The 14,969-nt window shown below is 42.8% G+C and overlaps 1 protein-coding gene across 2 annotated transcripts in view; it reads right to left on the bottom strand.

Moving 5' to 3' along the window:
* The window catches only part of POLDIP3 (DNA polymerase delta interacting protein 3), a 322,558-nt gene extending 310,083 nt beyond the window's left edge, over window positions 1-12,475 (bottom strand). The window contains exon 1 of one of the 2 annotated variants that reach the window (XM_089657905.1): window positions 12,293-12,475. In XM_089657905.1, the coding sequence (XP_089514031.1) occupies window positions 12,293-12,363 (71 nt within the window). In that variant the 5' untranslated portion in view covers window positions 12,364-12,475. The remainder of the gene's footprint in view (window positions 1-12,292) is intronic. The other variant, XM_089657904.1, reaches the window with a different exon arrangement.
* Window positions 12,476-14,969: the final 2,494 nt, after the last annotated feature.

Below are 14,969 nucleotides of genomic sequence, written 5' to 3'. Positions count from 1 at the left end.
TTCTTTAACTTTTTATACTTTGTACATATTTATGCACTGCCCACTTTTGGGATATTAAATCATAAAATGAATAAGTGACTTCTGGGGTACTTAAGCGGGCTCATATCTCCAGAGAGATTAGATTATATTGTATTTAGTGCCTTTATATGCTTTATCAAGTTCATTGCCAATCTGTATGCAATTGCACTGCGTGTTGGCAGATTGCGTGCAGAATGTAAGGGTGACAGGTCTGCCAGACGGAGATCTGTGTGTGTCGTGTCCCAGCAGACCGTTCTGCGGATAAACTGTTGGGTGGTGGCAAGCTACTATTTGTGGTGTGTCTGGTGTGGGGGTAAGTGGACAGCGGAAGAGTGATTAACACTGGGGTTCTAGCTTGGAGGACAGCTGGGGGAATCCTAGAAGGGTGTGTCAATTGCTAGGCTGCTCCTCAACCCTAATTATGCACCAGATTGTATGCAAGATCAAATCTGCCTGTGTGTGGTCAGCCAGCTGGATTGGAGTCTCCCTCTAGTGGTGGCCAGAGGTAGCGCGGGCTGTGAAAGTATATCATATACATCTTATATACGTATATATATTCAGATTAAGTCCCCCTTATTCCCTCTTAACCCAAGTCACGGCCGCACCTGCAGGCCTTGGTTAGCTAGTCGCTGTGGGCGTGTGGGTGGAATGTGACTATATATATGTGTTTCAAGCTCCCGTGGTTTTCACGCCCCTCCCAGATAGCGTCAGATTGCCCGTCAGTACACCAGTAATTACATTTAACCCCTTGATTGCCAGGAACACGCTCATACACAATAAACCTCCATTACTAGTATAGTGTCTGAATGGATCAATATCTGATCAGATCAGCACTATACCAGCGGTCACATTAGTATAACATCCCCAAAAACGCAGCGTTAGCGGATCAGCCCCGGCACCTGCGTTTTGCCCCTACGCTTACCCCTCCCCTTCTCCCCTAGCAAGTGCAGTGTCAGTAAGTCACTGTCACTTGATACATTGCAGACAAAACCGCAGTGTTGGAAGAATCAGGCCTGATCTCTGCTAGCACTTGTTGGTAAATTTTGATAACTCAGCAGAAAGCCAGTACTAGTGCCACGCTACCTTTTGGTGAACTGGCGAGCACCAGCGACCTAGTACATCCTGGTCTTTCACATAGCTCTTAAATGTAAGCTCCAAGGAGCAGGGCCCTCCTAACCCTCTTGTATTGAACTGTATTGTTGCTGTATTGTCTCCCATTATATTGTAAAGGGCTGAGCAAACTGTTGGAGCTATATAAATCCTGTATGATAATAATAATTATAATTCCAGAACTACAGAATAACTTGGTGACGCGGTGAGTCCCATAAGTGCAGTACAAGCTGGTGCGGTGGCGAGCACAAGTATTGTCCCGCAACCACAAAGAATTTGCACACAGGCCGTAGAGCTCCTAGTATCCTTCCGGATATGCTTCAAATTCTGCAGCATCTGTACTTCCCCCATCCACTGCCCAACCCGGAATTCAGGTGGAAACAGCAAATTTAACTACTCCCCTTGATTTTTTGGAGCTGTGTTTCCCGGAAGATATGTATGCATTGACTGTGGATCAAAGCAATTTATATGGACAACAATTTATCACCGCCAACCCAAATTCAAACCTTGCCAGACCATTCACATGGAATGCTGTTCCATGTGAATGCTGTTAAAAATCTGAGACACTTAGATGTAATATTAAAAAGCATGGCATTAGGGAAAAAAAAAAAATACACATACAAATATAATAAATAGGTGTGTGTATATATATATATATATATATATATATATATATATATATATATATATATATATATATTGGGGATCGAACGTTTGGGCACCCTAGCTAAAAATTTGTATTAATGTGCATAAAGAAGCCAAGGAAAGATGGAAAAATCTCCAAAAGGCATCAAAGTACAGATTAGACATTCCTAGAATATGTAAACAAAAGTTAGATTTTATTTTCATCATTTGCACTTTCAAAATAACAGAAACAAAAAAATGGCATCTGCAAAAGTTTGGGCACCCTGCAGAATTTATAGCATGCACTGCCCCCTTTGCAAAGCTGAGACCTGCCAGTGTCATGGATTGTTCTCAATCATCGTCTGGGCAGACCAGGTGATGTCAATCTCAAAGGTTTTAAATGCCCAGACTCATCTGACCTTGCCCCAACAATCAGCACCATGGGTTCTTCTAAGCAGTTGTCTAGAAAACTGAAAATGAAAATAGTTGACGCTCACAAAGCTGGAGAAGGCTATAAGAAGATAGCAAAGCGGTTTCAGATGTCAATATCCTCTGTTCGGAATGTAATTAAGAAATGGCAGTCATCAGGAACAGTGGAAGTTAAAGCAAGATCTGGAAGACCAAGAAAAATATCAGACAGAACAGCTCGCAGGATTGTGAGAAAAACAATTCAAAACCCACGTTTGACTGCACGATCCCTCCAGAAAGATCTGGCAGACACTGGAGTTGTGGTACACTATTCCACTATAAAGAGATACTTGTACAAATATGGTCTTCATGGAAGAGTCATCAGAAGAAAACCTCTTCTACGTCCTCACCACAAAAATCATCGTTTGAACTTTGCGAATGAACATATAGACAAGTCTGCTGCATTTTGGAAACAAGTTCTGTGGACCGATGAGGTTAAAATTGAACTTTTTGGCCAGAATGAGCAAAGGTACGTTTGGAGAAGAAGGGGCACAGAATTTAATGAAAAGAACCTCTGTCCAACTGTTAAGCATGGGGTTGGATCAATCATGCTTTGGGGTTGTGTTGCAGCCAGTGGCACAGGGAACATCTCACGAGTACAAGGAAAAATGGATTCAATAAAATTTCAGCAAATTTTGGATGGTAACTTGATGCCATCTGTGAAAAAGCTGAAGTTAAAGAGAGGATGGCTTCTACAAATGGATAATGATCCTTAACACACCTCGAAATCCACAGGGGATTACATCAAGAGGCGTAAACTGAAGGTTTTGCCATGGCCTTCACAATCTCCTGACCTCAACATAATTTAAAATCTATGGATAGACCTTAAAAGAGCAGTGCAAGACAGACAGCCCAGAAATCTCAAAGAACTGGAAGACTTTTGTAAGGAAGAATGGGCAAAGATACCTCAAACAAGAATTGAAAGACTCTTGGCTGGCTACAAGAAGCGTTTACAAGCTATGATACTTGCCAAACGGGGCAGTACAAGATATTAACTCTGCAGGGTGCCCAAACTTTTGCAGACGCCATTTTTTTGTTTTCTGTTATTTTGAAAGTGTAAATGATGGAAATAAAATCTAACTTTTGTTGACATATTATAAGAATGTCTAATCTGTAATTTGATGCCTTTTGGAGATTTTTCCATCTTTCGGTGGCTTCTTTATGCACATTAATACAAATTTTTAGCTGGGGTGCCCAAACTTTCGATCCCCACTGTATGGTCAAAAATAAGAAGAGGCTGTATCCATCAGTGAACAAAATAACTTATTTGTGGGATTTTTTTTTATTTATTTCATTTATTTTTATGACTTTCCTTGCTTGTCCTTGAGGGTATAGGTTAGTATATAACAGGAGGTAATGAATTAAAATTCAGAGATCCGATCAACAAAAGTTTCTTCTTGCAAAGGACATCACAAACCCCTACCCCCCTCTATAATAACATTCCCCCTTTACATCAGTGTCCTTAGTCCCCCCTTCACATCCCAGTCCCCTGCACAATAGAGTCCACCTTTCAATCAACCCCCTCCCCCTTTAAATCAATCTCCCTTGGACCATGCTTAAAGCGAAGTTCCACTCAACCTATCAAAACCTATAAAAAACAGCCACTTACCTGTCCCTCGACTCCGTGGTGTGTCCCCCGCAGCTCGTTTCACCGGCCGTCCTGTATTCCAGTAGCACCGAGCTTCGTGAATGGTCCTGTAGTCTTCTGGGACTTCTCACGTGTCCCAAAAGACTACAGGGAGGGAGGATACCTTCCGTTTTCGATCTAGGCGATGAGACCGGAAGTGGGAGCGGGTACCTGTCAAATTCGGGTGCCCGCTCCCCCCCTCTCCCCAAAGGTGCCAATCCTTAATGGGGAGCAGTTCGTAAAGCAGAACTTCCCCTTTTGGGTGGAGCTCCGCTTTAACAAAAAGTTTGCCAGTATACTTAATGACAATACAAAACAGTTTGAGCAGGTCTGGAGTCCATGGGCCAGCTATGTCCATTTTGAGCTTTAGTGACCAACAGCTTTCTGTGCAGGTCCCTCTGATCAAAAACAATTTACCTCGCATCTTCTGCGTTCCCCTCTACTGCTCTTTTCCCTCATCTTTTCTCCTTTCCCTGACTTTTTTCCTCTGTCTCTACCCTATGGGAAATGCCCTGAACGTTATGTCCTGGACAACTCGTGGAAATATATTTTATTTTTATTATGCAATTTCTTTAAATGCTGTTGGATCCAAATGGAGTTTTACATTTGGGTAGTTTGGTTGACTGTACACAGTTGATTGTAAACTGTATTCCACTGTTCTGATATTCTTATTGTGCTCTCCAACCATGAATCACCAGTGACTTGGTTACTGCTTTGTTTGTTTTTTTGCTCTTTAAATTTAGTAAAACAGATTGAAAAAAAACAATTGATTTGTGTGATACACAAGATGCAATGGGTTTAATTTACTAAAACTGGAGAGTGCAAAATTTATGCATTTATTCATGCCCCTGTGCATGAAAGTCGACCAGCTTCTAAATTCAGCTTGTTCAAATAGGGTTTGACAAAAGAAACTGGAAGGTGATTGGTTTTTATATGCAGAGCTGGACCAGATTTTGCATTGTACGGTTTTAGTAAATCAACCCCAATATCTGTTATATGATTAGTCCAGAAACTGAAAATGTCTCTAACATGTGGTATCACCATACTCAAGAAGAGTAACATAACATGTTTTGGGGTGTAATTCTAAGTATGCCTATGCTGAGTATTAGAAAGATTAAATTGACAACTCTGTCAATACTCTTGCGCTCTGTGAAAACTCACCATGCCTCTCAAATACCTTGGGGTGTTTACTCTCCAAAATGTGGTATTTTTGTGGGTGTTGCCGCTGTCCTGGTGCTCCAAGGCCTCCAAAAATGTGATAGGTAGTCAGGAAATTAGATGTGTAAACAAAATCCCACTAAAAATTGTTTTAGACCAGTAAAGCTTACATTAGCAAACAGGTACAAATTTCCAATTTCCATGATGGTGGAATGGGCACTTCCAGCTTTGGTCTGACGTCACTTCTGTCGACTTTGTCAAAGGACATCCTTTGTTAAAGTGGAATTTCACTATCTCAATCAACATGTACTATTTTTAATCATTATGCTACTAGCATTAGTACATAGATAGGAACCTATATCATATTTACCTCTTTTAAACTTTTTTAATTTCTTCAGTTACTTCTCAGTTTCCATGACTAAGCAAATGATGTCATGCATCCCAGCAGTCTTCAGGAGAGGAGAGAGGAGAGAGGGAGGGAGGGAGGGTTCTCAGCTCATCTTATGCATGAGCTAACAGCAGATGGACTCCAGAACGTAAATGATACATGAATCATCTGCCCTTACTCAAGTTGTCCACTACCAGGGGGTGTTTTTCAAAATGATTTCTCAGCAAAATAAAGCATGGAGATATGGATGGGAAGATTGCTTTGAATATTAACCGCTTTCCGTCCACCATATAGCAGAAACACTGCTACAGGGCAGCATGGGTGCGCAAAATCATGTATATATGTGTGATTTTGCATTCCTGGGTAGGGGGCGCGCACGAGTCATTCGTTGTTGTCAATCACCTGGTCGTAATTTCCAACGATCACTGAGGAGGAGAACTGTTTTGTTTACCAACAGTCCTCCTCCCTGTCAGCTCGGGCACACTACTATGGATGGCCATCATGACACTCCCTGCACATAATCAACCCTTTGATCGTCCCTCGTGTTAACCCCTTCCTGCCCATTGCCTTTAGTAGAGCGTCAATGCTTTTTTTTTTTTTAGCACTGATCACTGTATTGGTATCACTGGGGATGTAAGTGACACCAAGTCAGTTTCTCCCCCCCCCCCCCCCAACACAGTAGATAAGTCGCTGATCACCACCATTACTAGTAGAAAAAAAAAAATCTCATATCTATACCGCCATTTGTAAACACTATAACTTTCACGTAAACCAATTAATTTACAGATTGGGATTTTTTTTTAACAAAAAGACGTAGCAGAATACATTTTGGCCTAAATTTGATTTTTTTAATTTTTTACTGGACATGTTTAATAGCAAAAAGTCAAAAATATTGTTTTTTTACTCAAAATTGTTGGTCTATTTCTAGGGCGCAACAAATACAAAAAAAAAAAAAAAAAAAATCACAGGAGATCAAATACCACCAAATGAAAGTTCAATTTGTGGGGAAAAAAAAGGATGCAATTTAATTTGGGTGCAGCATTGCATTACCGTGCAATCGCCAATTAAAGTAACGCAGCGCCGTAACGCAAAAAATGGCCTGGTCAGGAAGGGGGGTAAATCCTCAGGAGGGCAAGTGGTTAAAAATTAGTTAAATGGCATTTTTGGTTTGTGGGGCTCAGATGCTGTGCAGTTTCACTTGAATGTAGGTATTACTGGTCTAAATAAATGATTTTTAGTGTACCTTTCTGCACGGTTTTACTTCTTCCCACATGCCCTCGGGAGTCACATCGCCACAGTACACAGAATGCATTGTAAATGTGGCCTGCGCTGTGCATGATAGATAACATTACCCCTGACAGGCTGGTTTTATCAAAATTTATCATTATGACAAAAGAGACTGTAGCAATTGTACGTACAAATATGGACGCGAACATCCGTTTTGCTAAAGCTCCTCCATATTGTGTCATTCTCACTCCAAAATCAGCCCCCCTCCCTTTCTGTTGAGTGGCCGGTGGTCTGTGTGTGCTGAGTTCAGGAGTGCACAGGGCACAGCTGGATATGCTTCATTTTATTTATTTATTTCAGGTACTTCTATAGCGCCGTCAATTTACGCAGCGCTTTACATGAATATTGTACATTCACATCAGTCCCTAACCCTCAAGGGGCATACAATCTAAGGTCTCTAACTTATATCCATACATATCCATACATACACATACTAGGGCTAATTTAGACAGTATTCAATTCACCTACCAGCATGTCTTTGGAGTGTGGAAGGAAACCAGAGTACCTTGAGGAAACCAACGCAGGCACAGGGAGAACATGCAAACTCCAGGCAGGTGGTGCCGTGGCTGGGATTTGAACCAACAACCCTAGTACTGCCAGGCGGAAGTGCTAACCATTTAGCCACTGTGCTTCCCGTTATGGTTATAAACCCAATTAGCTGGTTCCATGAAGTCTGCCAGACTTTTGCTTTGAGCTGATCATAAAGCTATAAACCCGTTAGTCACTGGACTTGAAAAGCATTCTGAAATAGCAGTAAAACATATCTTGTTTGGGAAACCACTTTTACATACACTTTCATAACTTCTCGTAGGAAATACATACAATAACACAAAACACAAAACATATATTCAGATAGGTCAGTTTACTGTAAGTCACCTGATACCTTACACCCCTAGATTAAGTCAGAGCAGAAGCAGACTTAGAGCAGAAAGCGATATCTCCTTAACCGTCCCAAGCAGATATCTGGTATCTGGACATTCAGAATATCATTCTGCATTATATACTGCCAGTGGCTAGGCTGCTGCATGCACCTATGGAAGGTTATTGACCATGATATAAACTGAGGGATTTGGTCATAGCCAGAGTTCCCCGCCTAAATACCCCTCCCCAAAGCATGATGTTGCCACCCCCATGCTTCACAGTAGGTATGGTGTTCTTTGGATGGAACTCAGCATTCTCTCTCCTCCAAACATGACGAGTTGTGTTTCTATCAAACAGTTCTATTTTGGTTTCATCTGACCATATGACATTCTCCCAATCCTCTTCTGGATCATCCAAATGCTCTCTAGCAAACTTCAGACAGGCCCGGACATGTACTGGCTGAAGCAGGGGGACACGTCTGGCACTGCAGGATCTGAGTCCCTGGCGGCGTAGTGTGTTACTGATGGTAGCCTTTGTTACATTGGTCCCAGCTCTCTGCAGGTCACTCACTAGGTCCCCCCGTGTGGTCCTGGGATTTTTGCTCACCGTTCTTGTGATCATTTTGACCCCACGGGGTGAGATCTTGCGTGGAGCCCCAGATCGAGGGAGATTATCCGTGGTCTTGTATGTCTTCCATTTTCTAATTATTGCTCCCACAGTTGATTTGTTCACACCAAGCTGCTTGCCTATTGCAGATTCAGTCTTCCCAGCCTGGTGCAGGTCTACAATTTTGTTTCTGGTGTCCTTCGACAACTCTTTGGTCTTCACCATAGTGGAGTTTGGAGTGTGACTGTTTGAGGTTGTGGACAGGTGTCTTTTATACTGATAAAAAGTTCAAACAGGTGCCATTGATACAGGTAATGAGTGCAGGACAGAAAAGCCTCTTAAAGAAGAAGGTACAGGTCTGTGAGAGCCAGAAATCTTGCTTGTTTGTAGGTGACCAAATACTTATTTTCCACCATAATTTGCAAATAAATTCTTTCCAAATCAGCCAATGTGATTGTCTGGATTTTGTTTCTCATTTTGTCTCTCATAGTTGAGGTCTACCTATGTCGTCAATTACAGGCCTCTCATCTTTTTAAGTGGGAGAACTTGCACAATTGGTGGCTGACTAAATACTTTTTTGCCCCACTGTGTATGTATGTATGTATGTATGTATGTATATATATATATTACATCTTTTTCTGTAAATATTTTTATTGCACCATTTTGACCTTTTTAGTAATAAATACTATTTTCTGAAAAGTGTTGAACTGTCTCTAAAGCTCTTTCATGCAAACTAAGAATCCCTGTCTCTGAAGAGCGCTGTGTGTTTTATACATCTGCCTGCAGTGACCGTGTGTATACAGACGCTTATTCAAACATCATAGTGGTACTGCTAAGATTGGAGAGTTTCCTCCTCCTCTGTACAAAAAGGAGGTGGTGGCAGTGTGAAGGGTTAATTGCATAAATAACCTGACCCAGTAACAATAATAATTTGAAAAGCTGGTCACCGCTGAGTCTGCCTGCAGAGTATTGCTCCCAGAGCAAAAAAGTGCAATTGCTGGTTTATAATTTAACTGGCAATTTGCTCTGTTGAGTTTATTCATTTCTGTTGGTGGTGGATTTGCACAAATCTGTTCTTGTAGTGATGGACATTGTTCACTGTTGATGGAAAGCAAAATTCTTAGACAATTTTTGGTCACATAAAATAATTTTTTCACTGTTTAATTTTACCACTAGTTAATTTGTACATTTAATTTGATAGCGCTACCTTTTTTTGTTTTATAACAGTCACAGCCGTTTTAATTTCACAGTGCTGAAAATGGAAAAAAGGCATGGACTGGAAGGGGGTGAAAGTGTTCTAACTTGTGAAGTGGTCAACGCATTGGTGGTAGGTAGGGTCTGTTCTAATTTACTTAGCGTCCATTTATATTTGCGAGTTGTGCTTCACACATGCATATTAACCGCATGCCGCCCAGCCACTGTACATGTATGGTGGCAGGGCGGCACTCACAGGCAAAACCACGTTTTAAAACGTGTGTTTTGTAAACAAATAGGGGGCGCCGCCGCCCTATTTGTCCCGCGGTTCACAGCCGCTCCTTAGCGGCTATGTCCCGGCGATCGGCGGCAAACAGTGACAGAGAGCACAGCTGCAGTAGCTGTGCTGTCACTTCCCTGTCAGCTCAAGGATGAGCTGATCGAGAAAGAACAGTTTCTCTTTCTCGATCAGCCTTGTCCCACCCAGTACACACCCCCGCCCCCTAGTAAAACACTCCCCTCACTCCTATAACTCTTCCCTGCAAAATAAAGTTAACCCCTTCCTCCCCATTGCTATTAGTACAGTGTCATTTTTTTTTTTTTTGCACTGATCACTGTATTAGTGTTTTTGGGGATGTCAGTGACCCCAAGTCAGTACCCCCCAATGTCAAAATGTCCACCGAAGTCCCGCAGTCCCGCCATAAGTCACTGGTCACTGCCATAAGTCCCTGATCGCCGCCATAATTAGTATAAAAAAAACCCTAAAAATCCCAGTATCTTTCCCGCTATTTGTAAACGCTATAACTTTCACATAAACCAATTAATTTACACATTTACATGTCACAGAATGCATTTTGGCAGAAATTTATGACTAAATTAGATTTTTGCATTTTTTTTTTTTTTTACTGGACATGTTTTATGGCAAAAAGTCCAAAATATTGTTGTTTTTTTCCTCAAAATTGTCAGCCTTTTTTTTTTATAGCGCAAAAAATAAAAACCGCACAGGCGATCAAATACCACCGAAAGAAAGCTCAATTTGTGGGGAAAAAAAAAGGATGTAAATTTAATTTATGTACCATATTACATGACCGCGCAATTGTCCGTTAAACTAGCGCAGCGCTATATAGCAGAAAAATGGCATAAATTGCAGTATTTATACCATAGTTTGTAGACGCTATAACTTCCACAAAAAGCAATCAATATACACTTATTGGGATTTTTTTTTACCAAAAACATGTAGCAGAATACATTTTGGCCTAAATTTATAACCAACTTTGAGTTTACTATATATTTTTTATAGCTGAAAATAAAAAATTATTGTTTTTCTTCAAAATTTTTGTCATTTTTTTGTTTATAGCGTGAAAAATAAAAAGCGCACAGGTGATCAAATTACACCGAAAGAAATTTGTGTGAAAAAAAGGACGTAAATTTCGTTTGGGTGCAGCATTGCATGACCGCGCAATTATCAGTTGAATTAGTGCAGCGCCGAGTAGCAAAAAGAGGCCTGGTCATTAAGGGGGGTAAATCCTCTGGAGCTCAAGTGGTTAAGTAGCGTTACATCACAGAAGCATGTTTAGACCGGGGGGAAGGGTTAGCTCACGTACATTAACCCCTCACAATTTCTACCACAGGACTATACAACTTTATGCAAATTATGATTAACCACTTCAATACCGGGCACTTTTACCCCCTTCCTGCCCAGGCCAATTTTCAGCATTGTCATACTTTGAATGACAATTGCGCGGTCATGCAACACTGTACCCATTAACATTTATCATTTTTGGTGCTTAGAACTTTATTTTGGTGGCATTTAATCACCTGTGATTGGACCCATCTGTACCATGTGACCGCTGTTACAAATCACAGATAACACATTTGTATACAATGGATGTCGTGATCTGCTGTGATTGATCACAGCGTTCACGTGACACTGGCGGCGGGCTGGTTCAGTGATCTGTCATTGGCTGTGAACACAGCCGATCACAAATCGTGCCACCGCTTGGCCAAGTGAGCCGCACCTTCTGGCAGGACTTCATAGGACGTCCACTCAGGAGTAGCGTCACACCTGGCCATCAATCTACTATAAGCTGGGCATGAAGGGGTAAAGAAGTATAGCCAACGCTTTTTTGACTATACCTCTCCTGGGGATCACAGAACTGCAGTTCGTTCTGCACTCCTGTTACCTGTTTTCAACAAAAAGCAGGCTAAAGCCAGCTGTCATCACAGAGCTGATCTAGGTTTTGAAAAGATGGTCTGGATCCACCCAGAAGCCTGGACCAGCACCTGGCACAGCCTCTCAGCGACCAGCTCCCTCCACAGCCCAGAACTCCAGCTGACAGTCTAAAGCTCTCAGAACACTGAGAACTGAACAATCAGTGGTCTTTGACCACTCAGTTCTCAATCTTAAAGCCGATGGGGAACAGATCAGATTGGCTTGGCATCCACCTAGGTGATATATATATTTTTTATTATTTTTGTTAACCCATACTTCTCGGTGAACACCAGCTAAAATCTTGGTCCCCCACTGTACTCAGTGGTTTGATACACAAGCCCTACATCGCTACTGCGGCCTGTACTGACATAAGACCCAGCAGAAGAACCTACAACATGCAGTAGGAAAGTTGGATTTTGTAGTTTCTCCAGTCACCTGTTTTTGTTCACTCCTACAGAGAACAAGCAACGCAGGCAGGTGAGAGGTCTATTCCAGTTAAAATAAAAATGAGTAGTTAAATGACATAACGGCTTTTAACAAAATGCTTGCTATGCAAAGCCAGTTTATACCAATATTCTGCAAAGTTCAACATCTACAAAAAATAAAGACGAAAGTGCCAAATCTACATAAAAATTGAGTTTCTGTAGACGTGAATATGCTGCGTACCGCTCACGTAAGAAACAAAGCACAACAGAACACCGTGCAGAGGAAAAAGCGCCAAATACAACCTCCGGCTTACCTGTCTTTTATTACAGAGCTCGACACAAACCTTCTCCTCTTGATCAGCTCATCCAGCGACACGTCCTCCATGTTGAAACAAAAACACACGCCCCTTTGCCTTATGATAGCGTACGCTATAGTAAGTGAAAATGTAGCAGGAAAATCAGCCTCCCGTGAAATTCTGCGCGCGCACCGCTCTGCATTTGCGCATGCGCGGCTCCTGATAAGCTATGGAAGTGACCAGGGGAACAAACCGAACTCTGAGAGCTGAAACTGAACAGCAGGCTGACATTAAACCGCAAGCTACTAAATGCATACATGTTGGAAGGGGGTACAAAATGTAATGGGCGGTTTCCAGGTCCTGGCTATTTTTATGGGCAAGCAGGGATAATTGATATAATAAAGCATTTAACTCCATCAATGCTGGGTAACAACACTGGCAGGAGGGTGCAGACGTTAATGAACTTTCACAATTTCTCGGGCATTGTGACAGCCGAGCGGCTGCACAGACTTAACCCTATAGCTGCTGGGAGGGAGCTTTGCGGATGATTAACAATTAACCCCTCTATTGCCAGACACCTTTCTTTGCCTTTGTAACCAGGGGCTATTTAACCCCTTGGTACTGGAACCTCCCAGCCCTTTAAGGGGTTTGTGATGCCAGGAGGCGGGGTTTAGGGTAATTGGCAATCACATGATTGGAAAGGTCCCAATCACTCAAGGCGTGCGCTCTTGAAACAGGTGTTTTTTAATTTGGGTACACAAATATGCAGCCTCTGGGCATCAAGGCCCAGCTGCTAAGAGGCCGCATATTTATGTACCAACAGGTTAAACACCCACTGATTAACTTACAGGGAAAGGGCATGTGGGTCAGTATTTGGGAGGGTCAGGGGTCTATTAGTGAGGATTGGGGTGGTCTCTCGGGGGAAAGGGGGGCTGAAGTCTGTTGAGAGGGGCAGTAGAGGTCTGTCAGTGGGGGGGGGGGGCGGGGGTCAGTAGTTGGGGGGATGGTTATCAGTATTTGGGGGTCTGTCAGGGCCAGATGTCAACAAATGAGAGGGTGGAGGTCTGTTGGGAAGTCTGTGATGGGGAAGGTGAGGGCAGTAGTTGGGAGGTAGGGGTTCATCAGTGGGAAGGGTCAGTCAGCAGGTTGGGGAGTGAGGGTCTGTCGGGGGCGGAAATTGGTGGTTGGGGGATTTCAGCTAGTAGTGGATGGGGGTCTGTTGGGAAGGGCAGTGGTTAGGAAGGTTGAGGCAGTAGTTTGGGGTCGCCAGTGGGGTGCAGAGTGTGACAGTTGGGTGAGGAGGTTCATTTGGGGGGCAGTGGTTGGGGCAGTAGTTGGGAAGTGGGAGTCTGTCAGTAGGGGTTTGGGGGGCAGTAGTTGGGCATGGGGGATGTTATTGTGGTTAACGTTAGGGTCTGTCAGTGGAGGGCAGGGGTAACATGGAGGGGGGCAGAATTGACTGCATTACTAACAGGGGAGGTATAGAGTGGGTGCAGAATATCACGGCATGCATTACTATTAGAGAATATATAGAGGGGTGCTGAATATCACAACCTGCATTATCTGAGGAGATGTAGAGGGGGTGCAGAATATCACGACCTGCATTACCACCATAGGCAATATGGAGTTGGTGCAGAATATCACAGCCTGCCCCATAGGAAGTGCCGAGTTGTTTTTTTTTTCTGCCTAGTGTCCTATAAAACCCTGTTTGGTCAAGAACAAAGAGGCTGTCCTACCTCCTCCACCATTCTCCTGTCTGCCCAGTACGGCTCTGCATCCTCTCTTCGGGACACTCTTCATAGGTCTTTTGTCTCCCAGTGCTCCTTCCACTCTCCAATAGATACTAACTGGTTGGACTGGTGAAAGGGGAGCAAAATGTTATCTCCTGGGGTATCCCCGCAAACTCCCCTGTGGCACAACTCTAATTTCCCCAAGTTCCTGGGTCACCCTGACTCAAGTTGGTGGGGCCATCTTGGTGTTACTCATCTTTCACGTTATTATTGATGGTAGCTTTCTATGTTTTGATGACTTAAAGACCCGATATAAGGAGACTAATGCATTTTTTTAATAAGTCTTAGCTGCTACGTCATGCTGTACGGTCACAATTTGGGACTCTGATCCTCGAGCTCTCAGAATTGTCTTGGAAACATTATTGTCAGACCCAGATATTGCTAAGCTGGTTGTGACGCTTGTGCGCAATACAGACATGGACACTGTACGTGACAGCCAACTTGTTAGGCCTCAGCCATTTTGGATTGTAACATTTGTGGAAAGTCCTTAAAGACAAACGGTACATATTTTGTATTTTATAAACGAGACATACAGCAACAGCTCCTTCCTATTTCTGCTTTCTATTCTACCTTTTCTTCTTGCAATAATGCCTGGTTTAGCTGAATACAAGAGAATGAGCAAAAATTATTTATGTGCTGAGTGTGAAGCAAGAGGAATTGACGTCAGTGGCAAGAATCGTGAAAGTTTGATTCATGCCCTACAGGAGTATGATATTCGGGCAGACCAGAACCTGAAACTGAAGGTGTTCCTGCTACCTCCGATCCCAGTGGTTCAGATACGGCCTCGCAGGATGGGCAAACAGGGACTGACACTGGAGTACCACAGAATGTCACCTCCATGCCACAGAATGAGCAGTCTAGCACCAGAGTGCCTGTAACCAGCAGAGACTCTCCTCAAATGTAGG

The sequence above is a fragment of the Staurois parvus genome, unplaced genomic scaffold, assembly GCF_062004578.1.
Source record: "Staurois parvus isolate SC_StPar_1 unplaced genomic scaffold, SC_StPar_1.0 ptg001039l, whole genome shotgun sequence".
In the NCBI taxonomy this organism is placed as follows: Eukaryota; Metazoa; Chordata; class Amphibia; order Anura; family Ranidae; genus Staurois; species Staurois parvus.
Note: the sequence above shows the minus strand (reverse complement) of the source record. Positions and strands in the feature narration are given on the sequence as shown.